At 44.7% G+C, this 18,512-nt stretch overlaps 4 protein-coding genes across 4 annotated transcripts; 1 reads left to right on the forward strand and 3 right to left on the reverse strand.

Moving 5' to 3' along the window:
* The first annotated feature begins 225 nt into the window (after positions 1 to 225).
* Positions 226 to 721, forward strand: syce3 (synaptonemal complex central element protein 3). The gene is made up of 2 exons (XM_076103126.1): positions 226 to 334; positions 472 to 721. Exons 1-2 carry the CDS (start codon positions 226 to 228, stop codon positions 618 to 620), a joined length of 258 nt encoding a protein of 85 aa, XP_075959241.1. The 3' UTR covers positions 621 to 721.
* Positions 722 to 8,264: 7,543 nt separating this feature from the next.
* Positions 8,265 to 9,973, reverse strand: LOC142962784 (protein Wnt-8a-like). Its single transcript, XM_076103430.1, has 6 exons — positions 9,912 to 9,973; positions 9,789 to 9,822; positions 9,572 to 9,701; positions 9,180 to 9,305; positions 8,911 to 9,053; positions 8,265 to 8,822 (listed from the first exon to the last, which is right to left on the reverse strand). The coding sequence occupies exons 1-6, from the start codon at positions 9,971 to 9,973 to the stop codon at positions 8,265 to 8,267; spliced, it is 1,053 nt and encodes a 350-aa protein (XP_075959545.1).
* Positions 9,974 to 10,554: 581 nt separating this feature from the next.
* Positions 10,555 to 12,558, reverse strand: LOC142962755 (protein Wnt-8a-like). Its single transcript, XM_076103385.1, has 6 exons — positions 12,488 to 12,558; positions 12,356 to 12,389; positions 12,091 to 12,229; positions 11,588 to 11,713; positions 11,330 to 11,472; positions 10,555 to 11,121 (listed from the first exon to the last, which is right to left on the reverse strand). The coding sequence occupies exons 1-6, from the start codon at positions 12,556 to 12,558 to the stop codon at positions 10,555 to 10,557; spliced, it is 1,080 nt and encodes a 359-aa protein (XP_075959500.1).
* A 3,478-nt stretch (positions 12,559 to 16,036) lies between these two features.
* Positions 16,037 to 16,611, reverse strand: tmsb2 (thymosin beta 2). The gene is made up of 2 exons (XM_076103591.1): positions 16,504 to 16,611; positions 16,037 to 16,259 (listed from the first exon to the last, which is right to left on the reverse strand). The coding sequence occupies exons 1-2, from the start codon at positions 16,601 to 16,603 to the stop codon at positions 16,222 to 16,224; spliced, it is 138 nt and encodes a 45-aa protein (XP_075959706.1). The 5' UTR covers positions 16,604 to 16,611; the 3' UTR covers positions 16,037 to 16,221.
* Between the last annotated feature and the right edge of the window lie 1,901 nt (positions 16,612 to 18,512).

The raw sequence follows: 18,512 nt of genomic DNA on the forward strand, positions 1-18,512 counted from the left end.
TGATGAAAGTCCGTCAGAATCGTATTTTTAATCGTATTTCTATCACGCTAACTCGACCGTTGCTAACATAATACCACAGCGCCGCGAGCTAGCTAACTAACGTTTACCTGTAGCCGCCATGACGAGCTAACGTTAGCTGAAGATAGCTAACGTTAGTGTTGTCGGAGAAGTGTCTGTGTGACGGGACAGCTGATTAAAAAGCCAACCGCCGGTTTGTAATTTAAGATGGCTGACTCATCGCTGCTCCCCGAGCTATCGCAGGACAGCGTGGACGACGTGTTGGAGCTGAACAAGGACTTGGAGAGAATTATAGAAGCCGTTGAAAACATATCAGGTGTGTAACTTTTGTCTCGTTGTAACACCGCGTTAGACGGGCTTCTTTTAATATGGCTGCAATTCGGGAATCAGATGTCACATACCCGTGCATGTCTGGTAATAACCACCGTTGTCTTCCTGTGTGTCCACCTGTAGTGCAGCTGACTTGGATGGGCTATGACATGGTGGCCCTGCGGACCAGTCCCGAGCTGGGGACCTCCATGCTAGAGCTGAAAGAAGCCTATCATACGTGCCGCAGTATTATCTGCGGAGACCGAGACCAGGAGCCAGAGATGGACATATAAACTGATCCTCCTGCCTCAACATCTATTCAGATGCTCTCTGACTCATAACGATGTTACATTCAGTAATGTACAGACTTAGTTGATGTTACCAAGGCCTTCAGTTTGTGTTAGATCTGTGGTTATAAAGTATTGTGATGGCTTTAGCTTGTTAAATTCAATAATAAAAACACATAAAGTGAGAATGTCTTCTGGTGTGTGTTTTTTTTTTTTATATAGACATAGACTTACTTGTCTGTCACCTACTTTTGGAATGTATTAAAGTGTAACTCTGCCCTCAGGATTTACCAATGATCTCATGTCCAAATGGTGGAATCTGTGAGAATTGTCCTTTAACCTTCGGGGCTGATTTAAAACAGTTTTGAGCCATTTTCAACCTTCAAAACCCAGACCTTTATAAATGATGTCAATATTAACACCCGCATTAATGTCTTTCATCACACTACAGTCATATCGTTCACTTTACAGCTCAATAAATCACATTTCAATCTGCAGTACCTCCTCTTTTTTAATGTCCTTTCATGTTGTCGTTACTTGGGATATTACACCAGCATTCCGAATTTTGCACGTTCAAGTCTGTAAGATGTTGTGTGGTCTAATTACAGTTGACATGGTCTGCTTTGTTCTTATGCACTTACTTTTCAGATGGAGAAGGCAGAGCAAGCTGCATCAACCGCCTGCATTGATCTGGAAAAGATTCTGAAAGGGCTGGACTCCTTATCGCACTGCATGGATCAACTGGCATGTATGTTTGACTGTTTCCTCTCCAATAAATGTCAGTAACAATCAAATTGTGCCAGTAAGAAGACCTTGATGATCGATATGCAAATATGCGTGTAATGTAACTGTTATCCGAGATGTGAAACGGGATAACCAAATCCCAGAGGACAGTCAAAATAGTTGTCAGTCAACCTGTTGTTTTTAGAGAGCTGTTGCCAGCTTTCGGATTTGTAAAAAAAAAAGAAAACGATTTTCTCAAAAGACCAAGTGTTCGTGTCATTTTAGATTTTCTGTGCCCCAAATTGTTTTAATTGTTCCATCTGTTTTCATAGCAGAACAATTTTGTTCAGCAACACCTCCCTCAAAAACGTGTGCACACTGACTCTTTATTTATCCTGTTTTACAGAGTTAATACACAACTTTTTCAAAGCCTGGTTAGAATTCATGCGTCAAGTACATTTGGGAATAAATATACATTTGTCATTGATCTGAAACACAGTGTACTTATGTTTGAGTAGCACATCTTAGTGAATACCAGGACCTCTTTATAATAACAGGATGAAATAGAGAGGCATGTATCACATTCATGTTATCTCCTCTTAACTTAAGAACTATCCTTGGTGTGGAACCTTCTATATTTTGAAACGTGACTTTAGGACATGTGTGGACCAGAGGCGCTTGTGAAACCAGGTTTTCTGGATTTGTTTTCTGCCTGCAGTGCGAACCCAGCTGAGGCAATGTGATCTGATCGTTTGTGTTGGCCACCCTGACAAGTTGGCGTTGAAGCAGCAGCCCCCCAGCTGGACCTGAAACCGAGGCATGAAGAACAGAGGTAAGGCTGAGTGAACGTAGTTTAGTAAAATATACAAAAAAATAAATTAATTTTCTCTCATTCTGTTCACTAAAAATACAAATGACATTAGAATAAAAAGAGGAATTACACAACAATAACCTTTTGCAAAAACTGTGACCTTTTATAAGGCTTGAACAGGCCACTGGTGCACACAAATTAGCATAGAGAGTCGGATGCAAACACCCACGTTAAGCTCGGTGCCGGTCAGAGCCCCGCAGGGTGCAGCAGACAGCAGTGGCTCTGCTCTTCAGCGCTCTGGTCTGTGGCGTCGATGAGCCACAGTGGGGTGTCCGTGTGATAGGTAATCATCTCCTTCACCCCGGGGAAACTCTACAACACACACACACAGAGGAAAAAGATGACAGGGACCTAATGACGCAGCGCGGCACAAGTCAGCATCAACCACTGCCCGAGGCGAGCCACAAGATGTGTGAACTTTTCAGTTTATTTGAAGTGAACACAGACCGGCTTTCGCCTTCTTTATTTGAACACTGTTATTTAATGGCGTCAGCGTTTCCAGGGTACCTGGGTCTTTCTCAAGCCGGTGCCGAGGGAGTAGGAGTCACCTTGGTTGCGGATCTTGATGTTGTAAACCCTGCCTTGTTTCAGCAGCATCAGGGTGTAGGGGTGCTCGGCCCCGGCGTGCGAGCTGTCCCTCACCACAAATGCCCCGTCCTAAAAACACAAAATATGTGGACAAATCCACACACATTCAGCCAGTTTAACACAATATTGCAAATAACATCCTGGTAAAGCTGCATGTTTTGTGTGTGTATACGTGTGTCTGTGCTCCAGAGAGAGGAGGGCGAGACTGTGAGAGGCGGCGACCTGACCTTGTTCACCTCTCTGAGGGCGACTTCAGCTTGGTGTCTGGTCACCTTTCCTCCGTACCAGCTGAGATCCAAACCCTGGATGCAACATGACAACACAGTTGTAGTAAAGACTACACAAACCGGATCTTCCTTCTCATTTCTCATGTGACAGAAATGTGTTTTTACATTATTGTCATTGTGAAAGAAATGGAACAGATATTCCTCAGTTAACCCAGTCTAGTGAATAAAATACAAAATCTCTTGAGTTCAGAGCAGATGTAAGGGTCCCACCATTGTGTTCTTTTCTTTACAACAGCGCCATCTGCTGCTTCCCTTCTGAAATGACTCAAAGTGTGCACAGAACAGCTCCCCCTTAATATCATTGGTGCTCCCTACCTAGCACAGTTTATACAGAAGTCATGGCTCATCTGTGATTCCACATTTGCTTCTCACCTTACTTTGTCCCGGTGTTGAGCTGTTAACCTTAGCAGGCTGTGTTGACACGGGAGGAACTGGAATGACTTTACCTGCTCTGGGAGTGGAGAGAGGAAATGGAGCATCATTGAAAAAAAAAAAATACTCAAATAATCGCTTTACCTGGAGTGACAGGCGAGCTAGCCTCATAAACTGTTACGGTTGGCCTACCTGTTGGACACATCTGTGGGTTTGGGGACTCTGGGTTTAGGGATAGTGTACCTGGATGAGCCAGGAGCCTTGACAGCGCCGCCCTCTTGTGGACAAAACAGAAATGTGAACAGCAATACTGTGATGAGATAGCAACATTTTTGGTGTTCAACCGGTACAATCGCCCCAAACGAAACGTAATAAACAGCACGTACTTGATTTTGTAAGGTCTGTCTGGGATGGGCCAGACTGTCCGGGCTTCCTGCTCCTGTCGATATGCAGGTTGGGTTGGCTGGCTGGTGTTTGAACACGTTTTACAGAAGGATTAGTTCATCATCATCATCAATAGCTCAGGTGGTCGTGGAGTCAGTACATGTGCCGTCACCTGGTGCTTTGAAAGGTCTCTGAGGCATGTGGTTCACTCTGGGTGGACAAAGCAGTCGAGGTTTAGAGGTCCTTTCAGCAGTGGTCGGCTTATGAACAGGATCTGCTCTCTCACACACACACACACACACACACGTGTTTTAACTTAGGCCTGCAGGAAATGGGATCGCCAATTCTGCTTACCAAGCACATAAAACGAAAGGCAGGAGATATGCTGATATGTTTTTACACGTTTCTGTCACCTCTGCAGTGACTGTCCTGAAGTTTATCCACTCTGGGATGTCGAGGAGGCTTCGTTGTGTCTGCAGAGGAAGGGCTCTCGCTGGTCTCTTCATAGGTCTCCTCACCGTCTTGCTGCTCAGCTGTCTGTGGCTCAGCTGTCTGTGGCTCAGCTGTCTGTGGCTCAGTCAAAGTATCGATGTAGTCGTCTTCCTCTGGACCTTCATAGTTGTTATCATTTTCACTGTCCTGCCACACACACACACACACACACACAGCCCAGACATGTGATCTATTCCTTGTGTTATGTGTCACTTAATTTAATTAGTTTGCTTTGACGCTGACGTTTATTTTTCTTCATTTAAAGATGTGTTTTACTCACAAGCTCATCAGAGTCCCAGTTTTCTTCCTCCTGTACAAGTACTGTTGGAAAATAAGCCGTAAAATGAATGTTATCATCAGGCCTGAGGAAGGATGGCTTTATGATATCGGTGGCCTAGTCGAACACAAGTGTCCTTTACCTTGTTTTGGGTACTGTGGTGCTTTTGATCTGCGATCCCCCTTGATGATCTCACTTTGAATCTTAGTAACTAATCTATGAAGATACAAAACCGTTTTTTTTTTTAAACAATGTTTTTGGTTAAGAATACTGTTCGTTGTCAATTGAAATAAATATGTTTTCAGTCGGACTCACGGGACATAGAGGCTGGGGAACACTTGAAGGTTGCACGTCGTCATTTCCTGGATGACATAGATTTGAATATTAAAGATAAATCAATTGTATTTCAGAATAGTAAATGCGTGCACAGGCCTGCAGAGACGTAGGACGTACTTACCATGAACTGTGCTCCACTTATGCTGTCCTTCATCACCAGTTTGTCGCAGCCGGATAGCTTTAGCTGAGAGGACGTCACAGACTTTTACTTTAATGTCTCGGGAGTTATACAATTGCCTTGAAATATCCTAGTAGCTCAGTCTATTCTAACAGAGTAAACCTTGAACTGCAGCTTACATTACTCAAGCGATTTATTTGCATATGTTTACTTCGTTTCATACGTATTGTACAGCCCCCGGCCTTTTTTTAAGAGATTTGTCACATGTCAAGTTTTGATTTAACTTGGCAGGTAAAGGAACTACAATACTTGACTTGTTACAGAAGATATGAAAACAAGCGTCTCTTTCGACACTCACCGTCCTCATGTAGTCGGCCAGACTTTGTGGACTCCATCCCAGCACCTCCGCTTTAGAGGGAACATTGTTCCAACTCATGCTCGTCTCCTGTAAGTGTCACAAAATGAAGGGTTCAGTCGACAACAGGATGAGCTTTTTTGCAGTGGTCTCACAAAACTGTTGCTCTTGAAGTCTTCAATGCACTCGACCTGTAAAAATGAAAGTTAAATATGACCTCGCTGCCCTTTTTAAATAGGCATATTTGTGTCCTCGTCTGTTGCGTAAAAGGCTGAAGTAGCAACGTTTCTGTGGTTTTAAAGCACTTGTGATATAAAATGATATATCTGTATTTCCTTCTCTAAACATGGAGCCTGCTGATTTCCTGTCACACACCTACATACGCCACCACATGCTTGTAGCTGCATACGGGGGTTATTTTAGTTTGCGCTAACTTTTGTGTCTGATTGTTGACTGAGCAGCTGGACCTTAATGTGAGATGCAGATTTAAGTATGGTTAGCTCTAAATAGACTGTAGCTCACGTCTACTGTGGATTTAAAGTTGACACGCTCTTCTAAATGGTTGTATTCATATGCATTGGTTAATGTTTACTGCTCAGAGATATAGGTCATGTTGTGGTCTCATACATTCTAATTCATAACACGGCTTTTGTTGAAGGCCGCGTCAGGTCTGGAGTCTCAGCCTGCGTCAGGCCTCTTGGTATCTCACACCCAGGTGAGAGAGGAGGGCAGCAGAGAGGAGGGATGATCAATCACGCTCAGATCCCCCCCTACACCCCCGGGCATGTCTGGGTGAATACATGAGTCCTCCTGGGGGGTCTCCGTGGGAGATCGACCCTTCCACCCCCTCCCCGGTGTTCCTCCTCTGTCCTGATTGGGAAACATGCCCCTCCAATGAAAGACATGATACTGCCACACATGAAATGGAGTATAATTATACAGCAAGGTGTTGAATCAATGTGAGATGATATTCAGTTACTGTGGGTATTTCTCAAAACAGGTAAAAGAGGGTTAATCTGCGAGCTTGTGACGCGAAGCCACAAGCAACAGCATCATATGGACCAATATGGAAGCAATGATGCACTCAGTGGAGAGCAGAGGGAAGGGGCGGAGCAGGGGGGGGGGGGCGAAACCTTCATTAACGCACAGCAGGGCAGCATGGGAAATACAGGACATCCCCACAAGCAAACAGACAAATGGGGAGCAAGGGAGGTAGTGTTTTGGTCTGTGAGAGTGTTACTTGTTCCTTCTACAATTAAGGTTTCTTTTTACTCAGCGTGTAGTAGTTTCTCAGCTTTTTAAGTGTTTCTAGCTATTCGTGTGATTTCTTTTTTCAGTGACTCTGAGCTAAAATGCTAATTTTCAGTTTGTCAGAATCGGCTTCATTGACCAGATATGAGGACACATACCAGCAATTTGACTGTTTTTTGTTTCTCTCAATGTACATGAACAGAAATAGAAATGCAGCTGTAACAAGGACCGCTAGGTGTGTATATGTATGTATTATATACACAATACAATAATGAAAAACAACATACAATGTCTATAAGTAAGACCGTTTGTATTGACTGAAACAATACAGCAGTACAATGGTGGAATAAATATTGAATAACCGATGTAACAGGTTGACGTAGGTGGATACAGTATGTCAGTTAGCTGTATATTCAGTATACACAGCTGCTTAGATTTCTATTTGGCAGTGACATGTAGCTACATGTTACAAAAAACTGTGTGCATATGAATGAATAATATATATAATTTGACTGAAGTTTCACAGACGACGAGCAGTGTGGACTCCATTGACTTCAATGCTGCCATCTAAAGTGACACCAGTCGGTCAACTGATAAAGATAATCCATGCTGTAATTCCTCATTTATCTCCTTCTTTACTGCGTCCAACATGGTCTTTAAGTTTAGTGGAACAGCTTTGTCCCACCCCCTCTCCCCCAGGCATGGACCCCCTCACGAAGGTAATATCCATGCCATCACTCATTTAGCTGAGGCAGTGGCAGATTTATGACGCGTCCAGCTGAGAGGAAGATTTTTGGAGATACAGGGGGTATGAGGAGAGAAGGAGGCAAATGAAAGGCTCCTTAGACACAGAGAGGCCGGTGGGCGGAGACCAGGCTTCTCTCGGGCCTAATTACTTGCAAATTATAAGATTAGAAATTAACTTGCTTTCATGGTGGAATCTTGACTCATTCAGATCTGTTGCCTCACTTACAATGCGGTGTCTGGATTTCAATGTGAGTGACCCACTTTGCTGAGAAACGGTAGAGTTTGGTTACAATCTGTTTGCCCTCTTGATGCATTGTGGTACACTTGCATTGCCTGTGGTATGCAAAGACTAGTGTATAGGCTGATGTGGTGTCATGGATTATCAGGCCAAATAGCAACTTGTAGCGGTGGAAATGCTTCCCTGTTTAGTCTTTCAAAGCCTTGCTGCTCTTTGAATGGCATCAATACACGTTAAACATCAAAGTGATAGCGGATCAATGGAGGATCAACACCTTGGCTAGGTGCGAACTGCACCATGTTATCCATGTAATCCTCTGTTAAGTGTATTCGCTCCATTCTCATTCTAATAGACGCTTGTGCGCCCTGTCATAAAAAGCCATTGACCCCGGGATTTACAAGGTAAAGACTTGACTGAAATGAAACGTGACATTCAGAGGGCTTTATAACTTTTATTTGAACTAAACAAAACACATTCTTCATAAATAGAAACTCAAGTATTTATACAACGAGACGTGAAAAGTGCAAACAGACATTTAGCATCGTGGGCCATTATTGAACAGACTCTACTGTGATGTAGACAGGTAATAGATCCATAAATATATATTTTTTTCACTTGGGTCCACGGAGTCTCCGTCTAAAGCCGTTCCCATCGGCCCCTTCCCTCCTCGCGCACACGTGTTTGAGGATGACCTGAGAGCAGTCCTCGCAGTTCACCGTGCAGCACCAGTGGAACTTGCAGTTGCAGCTGCTCACGACGTCCGTGCGCCTCTCCTCCACCCGCAGGCCGCATTCGTGACACAACCGGCGGCAGCTGCGCCTCTCCCACGCGGTTAACCCCTCCCCGTGCTGCACGCACTCCCGGCCCTCGGTGCCGTACAGCCCTATGCTGGTGTTCCTCCGGCAGTAGTCCGGGGAGTCCTCCAGGTAGATGAGCTCCGTCTGCGTGACGCCGCCGAACGCGTCCACGACGGCGCCCCGGTTGTCCGCGCTGTTGCCAGCACGCATGCGCTTTTTGTCGATGTCCAGCTTCTGGGCCTGGCCGTGCTTGATCTTCAGGTAGTTGCCGATTTCTCTGAAATCGGACAGCTGTGTCCAGCAGGTTTGGACACTGCAGCTCTCCGACATACCGTGACATCTGCAGATGCGCTTCATTGTTGCCTTCACAGCCTGTTGGAAACCTGGGAAAGTTAACAACTCCTAACAACTTAAAATGGTGTAATGTGAGATCAATGCTTGTGGCGTGAACATAATTTACCAGCCGCCCAGCCGCGTTGTTGTGCAGGTTGACAGCAGCTCTGGAGTCCTGCCCCGTCTCCTGCGCATCCACGTACTGTTTGGAAATCCTCTCTCCGAAATCCACGTTGTCACTACAGCCACCCCACAGCCAGCCACGACCGCCTGTACAAAAACAATATACAACTTAAATCAGGTCACCAAATGGAGCTCTGAAGTTTGGAAATAATATAAATTGTATGTGCACAGCATGCCGTATACGCATACAATTATAATCTGGGTAATGCTCACCAATTTTCCCGTTCTTGGAGACATCGCAGCCGCAGTTGTCGAGGTCTCCCAGACTGCAGTTCCTGGTCAGAGTGTACATGACCCCCGCGGAACTGATGGCGTGGACGAACGAAGACTCTCTGGTGGCTGTTAATGAGAAAAAAAGTGCAATCACGTTTTATACAAGCGAATATAAAACTATAAAACATACAGCAACTGTTCCTTTTTGTTGTTAAACAAATCAAATGTTCCTCTGTATAGGCAGCACGTAACATTATAATGGTAATATATCTCTATGATGTCCTTTGTTATTCTTGACACATTTTACGCATGCACATTACGCATGACATTTTTCTTCTCCAGTTTAGGACCTGCGTTCAATGAAGGAATTGTTATTTACAATCTCAACCTACCGCGTTTTAGTCCTTTGAGCTGAGTGGCGGAGTCGGGACAGTTCCATCTGTCCCACGCGAACTGGTGTTTGCACTCCTCGATCCCAGTCAGTGCGCCCCCCTGCACGCTACTTGCATAGGTGAGATAGGCCTGCAGGAGAGACAATGTCATGTTGTTCGCCCGATTCACATTTCGAAACGTTGTCCTAAACTTGTCAGGGTAATCTAATCTATTTACCTTGGGTCCCGTCATGAGAAAGTTACTTGCCACCCTGAGAGGAAGATATATGAGGAGAATGAGACCAATGTTGACACAAACACTTATAGAGAAGATACCGGCAAACAGTATATAGTCTCTTACCAAGCATGTCCCGGACACGTTTTGTATAAAAGAGGCAGGAGCCAAAAAAATGCATGCACCATTGTCACCTTCACAGTTGTCCCTCAAAGTAGAGCTCTATTTGGCCCTGTGTGCTGCAACTTTCTCTTTTATTTGAATGAAGAACAAATGGAACTCTTGTTCTTTGTCCCCCGAAGTCCGAGACAGCTGATTGGTTGACGAGTTTAGGAAACGCCTATGTGCACATCAAAGGATGGCATTAGGCAACAGCTTATTTTCTTCCCCGAGGCTGTATGAAACCAGGACAACAATAAACAAAATGCTGCCCCTGACAAATCAGTTGGAGTCATGCGTATTGTAGAAAAATATTTATTAGGTGACCCTTTCAATTAATAAAAATACATATAAAACATTAGACAATTTTGAGACTTCATAGAAGACAGACGCAACAAATCCCCAAAACGAGTGAGCATGCGTGAAGAGTTTGGTCCTCAAAAAAACATGGCGTGATTTACAGGATCAAATCAATAAGACCAAGTGCATTAAACAGGCTTCAGGTGATGTGATGGAAATAGTATTCTTATAATACAGAATAATGCTTATTGATCTCCACAAGGCTGTTAGAAATAAAAGAAAGTGATGAAGTCTATGCACCAAATGGCAGTCAGTGCCCGCGCGCACGGTGCCTGCGCTTTGTTTTATTCTGCGGTTTTCTCCCACCTTCTTTACGCGCACAGAAATATTTGGTAACAATCCGCGCGCATTTGTCGCACCTCACTGTGCAACACCAGTGGAACTTGCAGTTGCAGCTGCTGACTACCTCGATGCGCTTCTCCACCACTCTGATGCCGCATTCGTAGCACAGCCTGCGGCAGCTCTTTCGCTCCCAAAGGGACATGTTCATGTTGCCCTTCAGACACTCCCGCCCCTCGGTGCCCGGAAATCCCCGGCTCCGGTTCTTAACGCAGTAATCCGGGGAGTCCTCCAGGTAAATGAGCTCTGTGCGAGCGATGCTCCGAAAGGCGTGCGCTATGGCCCCTCGGTTGTCCGCGCTGTTCCCGGCCTTTGCCGGCTTCTTGTCCATCTCCAGCTTCTTCGCGTGTTCGTGCTTCACCTTCAGGTAGTTGCCCACCTCTCTGAAGTCGGCCAGCTGCATCCAGCAGGTTTGGATGCTGCAGCTCCCGGACACTCCGTGACACTTACACGCTCTCCTCATGGTCGCTTTGATGGCCTGCCAAGAGAGCGAGCGTGTTAGCAATGAAAATTCTTTGATCAAACGTGCGGGACTTTCTCCTTCTTGGATTTGAACCCGTGCGTAAAAGCCACTGACAAAAGACATCGATTTTCCTCTCCCAATACACTTGTTTACTTTTGAGAACACAGCCCATCAAAAGCAATAACAAACTCCAGTTACTAATAATAGTACACTCATATCTTACCAGTCTGCCTGCCTCGTTGTTATGCAGGTTGACCGCTGCGCGCGAGTCGTGCCCACCTTCCAGCGCGTCCACAAACTGTTTGGAGATCTTCTCTCCAAACGCCACGTTATCACTGCAGCCTCCCCAAATCCACCCTCGGCCACCTGGTGATTCAAAAATGCACATTCAGTTCTCAGAACGAAAAGTCTCACGTAATACAAGTTTAACTGTAAAATAGACCAGACATGCCTATTAGTGTGCAAATCATATAAAATGTACCTGTCTGTCTAATTCTGGAGTCATCACAGCCGCAGTTGTCAAAGTCTCCCATACTGCAGTTCTTGGTGAGCGTGTACATCACTCCTGCCGCGCTGATGGCATGGACAAAAGACGTCTCCCTTGTGGCTACAATAAGTGACAAAGAAAGCGAATCACAACGTTTTAGTTTGCCATCCAAATTGGGGCCATATATGCGCAAAGGCTGCGCTCATATACTGTGCGTAAAAGGCGCGTAAACCGTGCGTAAAGGCAGTACAGGAATTGAATAGGGTACTGTTGGGCATGTTTGGTGTTTTATAAATGCGGTTCCAGCAAGTAACTGAAGTTAATGTGTGTGTTCCCTCCGTTGAGGTCACAGCGCACAGTCGGTCACAACCCCCTCTCTGTGTTGGAGGATTGACTTTGTGCAAAATAGCGACATTTGCTGGAATTAAACTCATCCAGCACTCCACCCCACTGCAAGTCAAGCATATGATACAGACATATGGATGTTAATATCTTACCACTTCGAAGGCCGTTGTGTGTGGACAACTGGAGCGTGTTTTCTGGGCAGTTCCACCTCTCCAACGCGAACTGGTGTTTACACTCATGTATTCCACCCTGTGCGCCCACTTGCACACTACCGGCATAGGTGAGAAAAGCCTTGGGAGAAGAAAACCAAATAGAAACGTTAGTCATTACTGCATTTAACCAATATTTATTTTCATAACAAAGTCATTTGAAATATTTGAATTTACAGAAGAGATTTCACGCCCAGAATGTATTTACCTTAGGTCCAGTCATGAGGAAATTATTCACCGTCCTTTAGAAAGAAAACAGCACAGCCACGTTAATCCAAGGTCACTGACAAACACGCATCACACTGTTGCAAATAAATTCATCCAAAAGTTAGCGACATACCAGGCTAGTGCAAACTGAACATGACAGCACATGGACAGAACCACGGTTGGAAGGAGATTCAAAGGTCCCATAACAGCTGTAATCCAAACCGGAGGACTGTTTGTATCCCAGACGTGAGAGCCAAGAGAGAGAGAGAGAGAGAGCGAGAGAGGAGGGCAACTGAAGTTGTAGCCAGACTCCTCGCTGATGATATTTATATGCTCCTGCCCCTTTGATTGACAGATTTGTCCCGCAGGTAGCGTTTCACTGTGAAAATGCGTCGAGGACGACATTGATCGCCGCGTCCTACAGACAAATGGGAGCCGTTGGTGCATAAGTGCACTTCAAAGAAGTGATGCAGACACTTAAACAGCCCCTCATTCATTCACCTGCAGTTCCCAGGCTCCGATCCTTACACGCTTTTTCCAACGAATTGAAGGATATGCAGTATATCATCCTGAGCGTTACAAATAGGACACATAAACCCCATATTAATCATATATTTTAATTTCAGGTGTATCATGACACATCACTGTAAAACACTGTGTATCATATTGCTATAGGTCTATTGCAATGATTTATTGTTAAGGGGTTTGAAGAGTGGTTGAGGCCACAACAAAGCTCAGACATTAAGGCATTAAATATAGCTCTTCCTCATCACATTGCAATCAGAAATACAGAACTGAGGGGCAGCTTTGGGGACTTCATGTGTAGTTGGAAACGTTTGGGAAATGGCACCAGTGCCCCAGGGGGAACGACTGACTGCCATAAAGTCTTTCAGGAGCTGATGGTATATAGTCATGTAAATACTGCCTCACACATCGGCGACATTGGCATCGTCTTGATAATAGGATAATAGATGTTTCCCTGGGAAACTACTCGGTGTGAAAACAGTCTGGAATTTACAAGAGTGTAAACAAATAAGAGCTTTTTTGCTTTACACATTTTTTTTTATATTGTACGGTCAATAATTTGTGTTTCATAGGTGGTTTTGATTCGTAGATTTAAATAAAAAAAACAGATTAATGTTGATCAATTCAGTGTATAGAGATCTGGGATTAATTGTGATTATCCTTAATTTAGCCTCTATGATCACATGCGTTCATCAACAGTCATCACCATGCCGGTTTCTGCCATTACATACTCGTACCGTGATTTGATTGGAGAGTTATTGGTTAACATTACAGTTTTTTCTTTTTTTTTTAAATCGAATCGCTTACACATGTCAAATCCACTTTAAGCCACTCAAAATCCCCTAAACCAACAATTCACTCCGCGCGGTGGACAATAGACGGGCGGCTGGGCGAGGTCCCCCACACAATAGTGGAGAGGTGGAGGTGAGGATAATCCCCACTAATTAGATATCGCCCGCATTCACGACTGAAACCTGGAGCCCCTCAACACCTTGTTGGGAAGTAATACAGAGCGATTAGAAATCAATCTGCGATGCTTTATAATTTGTCCTCAACCCAAGGCTCCTTTATCGCATTTAATGGGTTAATAACCTGCAAACAATAGTAGTCAATGCAGCTGGGCGTGTTTCAGCATGGGCCCTATTTGTCTCACCGAAACTATCAGGGACAAATCACGTGGGTTACGTCATTTAGATACATTAATTCAATTTCATTATTATTATTATTAAATGACAAAATGGTCAAAGGTATATTTGATAAATAGTGTATATATATTTATCATATGTTAATGTGATTATTTCCATATATTAGTAATATAGACTAAACGTAAAGTTTATCATAATAATAACAATTTAAGAGCTCCGATGGAATTTTATTTTCCATGTAAATTATGTGTATTCCAGCTCGACCACTTCCAAGAGAGGACACGTCAGGGTATAGGGGGACCCCCTTTGAAACACACTGAGCTTAAAACAACATGAAGTCCAAATGCGCGCTAATTAAATTGTTCTAACAGACATGTCGGACACATTACAGACATGTCGGACACATTAGGCCGTCCGGGTGAGCGTTGACGAGTGATTCATGAGCCAGGCGAGGTGGGAGAAATGGAGCAATAAAGGCTCGGGAGGTGACGGGCTTGACAGGCCGGGGATGGGTGGTAGGACTGCTGACGCCAGCCAGCGACATCCCATGTGGGGCTGTAAATGACCATAGAAAAAGGCTGCTGTTATAGAATTAAAAAAATAACTGTAATATAAAGAAATGATAGGCCACATAAAGAAGCATCCAATTGTTAATGCAGGAAAGGTCGGTAAAAAGTTAAATAATTCAACTCAAATGATTGTTTTGAAATGTTATTACGTTATTCTTAGTTGTATGGCACACGATTTTTATTCGAAATGCCCAACGGTCTGTTTTTATTCCGCGGTGGTATATTGTTACAGTGCTGCTTTTGCTTAATATTTTGTCAATCTCAATATGTTGTCACCAAGCCCCGCCCCTCCCTTCGCCTTTCAGCCAACCACTTTCCTCCAGCCTCCAGCATCCTCGGCTACTGCCAGCTAGCCAGCTAGCTCCTGCTAGCTTCACAGCACTGTCTTTGCTGGCACTGTGGCCACTGCTGTGATGCTGCTGTTAATCTTCACTGAATGAAATCAAGTAGGGCTCGTTTAGTTGATAACGTGCCAGAAAATAGTGGGGGGGGGGGGGAATACCCGTAATAATTCCCCAGAGCCCAGGGTGAGGTCTTCAAATAGCTGTTTTATCCAGATTAAAATTCTAAAACTTAATTATCATAAAAGATAGCAAATACTCACATTTGAGAAGCTAGAATCATTGAAACCCTTGACTTTTTTCGATTATTATTATTTATTTTCTGTCCATTTATCAAGTAATGGTTTAAGCTCTAATGCCAAGCAAAAGCTCACAATCTAAGCTAGCTTTAAAAATGAGCAGACTAGCTGCCTTGTTGAGCCAATCTAAAGGAGAGGATCAAACAAGTTCTCATAATAAGAAGTTGACTTTTGTCATAAATTTATTAATATGTTGGTATGACGATTTGTGTAATATTAGCCACTTGGAGTACATTACCATTATAATTAAGGTATAAAAAAGTGTGTTGCCAGCCCGTGTTCTTAAATGTTTCTTTCGGTAAACTACACAGGAACATGGCCCCTGTTTGTGCATTGAACTATGGCTATAAATATGCACTCATGAGGTGTGAATTACATAATTGTACTCTGCAATACTTTTATACTGTACAGGCCAATTGCAAGCAGTCTATACAAATCCTTTTTATTGTAATGTGTGTTTATTCCATGGCCGTGCACGATGAGTCCATGCCTCATGAGTGTCTAAGAATCTGCACATGGACACAAAAGAGACAGCAACATGCACAGAGGGTTGACTGGTTCCATGTCTTCATATTTATTTCATAAAGAAAAGTAAAAAGTTAAGAAAACATCCCACATGATTAGACTCTGAGTGCTCCCATGACTGTAGTCCCCCCCCCCCCCCCCCCCCCCCCCCCCCCCCCCCATAGCCTGGATGCCTGTCTATCTCTCTGGGCTACATCACTGCACCACTCCCCAGTTTGGCAATATTGGAGACATGTTAGCTATAGGCTAACAGTGCGAGACAGGCACCCAGGCTAACGTTTTTTAAAGTGGTAAGAGAGCATTCCCATGTGATGATGCCACATACCCCTATACGGCAACCCCAGGGAGCTCAAGAGCACCCTCGTCCGAAGACAAAGTAAGAGATTGAAATACTGTGATAATCAAAAGAAAGTGCTTTTTTTGCTGCGGCATCTCAGCGTCTTTTTCTTCATGTGCTCAGGAGTCAAGGTGTGGCATCGCCTTTCCTCTCTTGCTCGATGGCTGAGGAAGAGAAGAGGAAGATGGTTTAGGTCAGCAGGCTTGTGTTTGGTGCAGAGGATTTAATGTATAGCAATGATGTGCTGATGTTGCAGCATTTTAGTTTTTTCTGCTAGCTGAGCATGTAGCCGTTTGTCAGCAGTGGAGGTGATGGGTAGCTGCTGACAGGACAATTGTTGCAGGGGGTATGGAGGCTTCAGCGCCGCCTAGAAACACACACAGAGACACAGATGCAAGGGCCACTCACTCTCTTTGGTGGGCAGAGGGTTTTTCTCTTTTGTCTCCGTCTTCTTCAGCTTTGTCTTGTCGAAACGGGCGATCTCGGTCAGGTCAGGCTTGTCGGACATTTTGGCTGTGAAAGAAGATGAGAAGAACACCTCAGCACACACAAGTTGGACCTTTCCCGTCAGCCATCGCGCTGATAATGCGGCATTACATGATGGACACGAAATCTATTGCATTGGACATATTCCGTAGTGTAGGACCAATGTTTTCACCTGCCTTAAATCTTGACGGCTTGGTCTGCCATCGAAGGTAATCTTTGTAACCGACAGCACATAAAGGGAGTGGCTACGACATGTCCACATGGATGCCCGTGCGTGGTCGCTGCCTCACACATGCTCCGTCTTGATATTCCCCTCTCCAAAAATGCCCACTAACATGTGCCTATTTTTAACATCGCTCCCTGTTCCTCCCTTTGTCTTTGCCTTTCCCTCTCCGAGGCTGAGGTCTTTGTTCTCTTCCTACGCATCCTCTCTCTCTCTCTCTCTCTCTCTCTCTCCTCTCTCTGCCTCTGCATCCACCCCTGCAGCCTCGTGGATCCAGGCACTGCAGTCATATTCCTTCGACCTACCCGCAGGTCTGACTAATCCGTCCCGCGCAGTCCGGCCCAGTCACGCCTGTTTGGACCACCGCTCTGTCAGAGACTGCTGTGGAAATGTGACAAGCCCACTATAGCCCGCAGTCTAGTCATTTTGCAAAGCAAGCCACTGTAAAATCATCCTCACTAGTCTGATTTTGAATGGGGCCTAATAGAATGGGTTTGACATAACAAGTAGACATGCTGGGCACATGGCCAGAATTTGAAATATTTCACTTTCTTGAAACGAGGCTCACCGAATCATTTCTCGATTACCCTCTAGCTGCAAATGTTGTCTGTATCCAGCACTGCCGAGTCTTGATATCAACAGCAGCAGTCGTAACCTCACCTTTTTTCCAACTTGTCAGTAAACACAATTATTCAAACATTTGCTCTATTGTTCCCTTATCAGCACCATCGTCATCCTCCTCAACATCCCTCTTCCACCTCATTTCACAGCTGCCATCAGCAGTCAGCCTCCGCTCACCCAGCCACACCCCAAATCCTTTGTTTGGCTCCAGTAAAACAGAGCCAGAACAGAGACACACAAACACAGAGACACTGAGAAACACACTGACGGCGAGATGGGTTCGTTCTTACCGGTGTTCAACACAGCAGTGCGCAAAAATCCACCGGCGGAGAGAGAGCAGGGAGGGATAGAGACACAGAGATGGAGAAGGGAGAGCGATGCGGAAGCTGAGTGAATCTGCCGGTGTGTGCACGCCTGCCTGCATCTAGGGTGTGGGTATAAGAGGGAGGGAGGGGTAGAGAGAGTGGGAGAGAGAGAGAGAGAGCTTGGTCAGCCTTCCTCCATGACATCAATATTAATGTTCTCGAGGGAAAAGACTAGAGGAAACCAAGCCCTTATAGGAAGCAGATGTGCTGTTCATGTTCATCTGAGATGGATTATGATACATCAGTTAGGTATTACATAGTGTTTATTATAGGTCGATTATACAGCGTTTTGTTTTTTTGCTGAGTAGGTCAGAGACGCACTGCATGAGATGGTGGAAAGAGGATGTTGTCTACTTCTAGCCAGTCATGATGAGCTGTATGAATAGTAATCGGTCTTGCATTTACCGACCACTCTACGGGCTTTACAATACATTTTCACACACACATTGATACGCTAATGGCAGGGGTGACCATAAAAGGTGGTCAAAGTGCTAATCTAATGCTCATTCAAACACCGATGGATGGCACAGCCTTCAGGAGCAATTTGGGGTTCAGTATCTTGCCCAAGGACACTTGGACATGTGGACTGGAGGAGCCGGGGATCAAACCGCCAATCTTCCCTATTAGTGTTTGACTAATAAGAACTTACAAGTACTTTGATTGTGCTCCTTTACTTTTATAGTATCCATTACATATTGAGAATGTGTCAGAGATGTGAGTAT

Source organism: Anarhichas minor, unplaced genomic scaffold, assembly GCF_050575085.1.
Source record: "Anarhichas minor isolate MPS153535 unplaced genomic scaffold, ASM5057508v1 ptg000028l, whole genome shotgun sequence".
Taxonomy (NCBI): Eukaryota; Metazoa; Chordata; class Actinopteri; order Perciformes; family Anarhichadidae; genus Anarhichas; species Anarhichas minor.

Coding starts and splice junctions, on each gene's coding strand:
- tmsb2 (XM_076103591.1), bottom strand. CDS start 16,603: ATGTCCGACAAGCCTGACCTGACCGAGATCGCCCGTTTCGACAAGACA. Junction 16,260..16,503: donor CCCTCTGCCCACCAAAGAGA/GTGAGTGGCCCT, acceptor TCTCTTCCTCAG/CCATCGAGCAAGAGAGGAAA.
- LOC142962784 (XM_076103430.1), bottom strand. CDS start 9,973: ATGGTGCATGCATTTTTTTGGCTCCTGCCTCTTTTATACAAAACGTGT. Junction 9,054..9,179: donor CTCCAAGAACGGGAAAATTG/GTGAGCATTACC, acceptor GTTTTTGTACAG/GCGGTCGTGGCTGGCTGTGG. Junction 8,823..8,910: donor ACAACGCGGCTGGGCGGCTG/GTAAATTATGTT, acceptor GGTTTCCAACAG/GCTGTGAAGGCAACAATGAA.
- syce3 (XM_076103126.1), top strand. CDS start 226: ATGGCTGACTCATCGCTGCTCCCCGAGCTATCGCAGGACAGCGTGGAC. Junction 335..471: donor AGCCGTTGAAAACATATCAG/GTGTGTAACTTT, acceptor GTCCACCTGTAG/TGCAGCTGACTTGGATGGGC.
- LOC142962755 (XM_076103385.1), bottom strand. CDS start 12,558: ATGGGACCTTTGAATCTCCTTCCAACCGTGGTTCTGTCCATGTGCTGT. Junction 12,230..12,355: donor TCCTCATGACTGGACCTAAG/GTAAATACATTC, acceptor TCTTCTCCCAAG/GCTTTTCTCACCTATGCCGG. Junction 11,122..11,329: donor ACAACGAGGCAGGCAGACTG/GTAAGATATGAG, acceptor CTCTCTTGGCAG/GCCATCAAAGCGACCATGAG.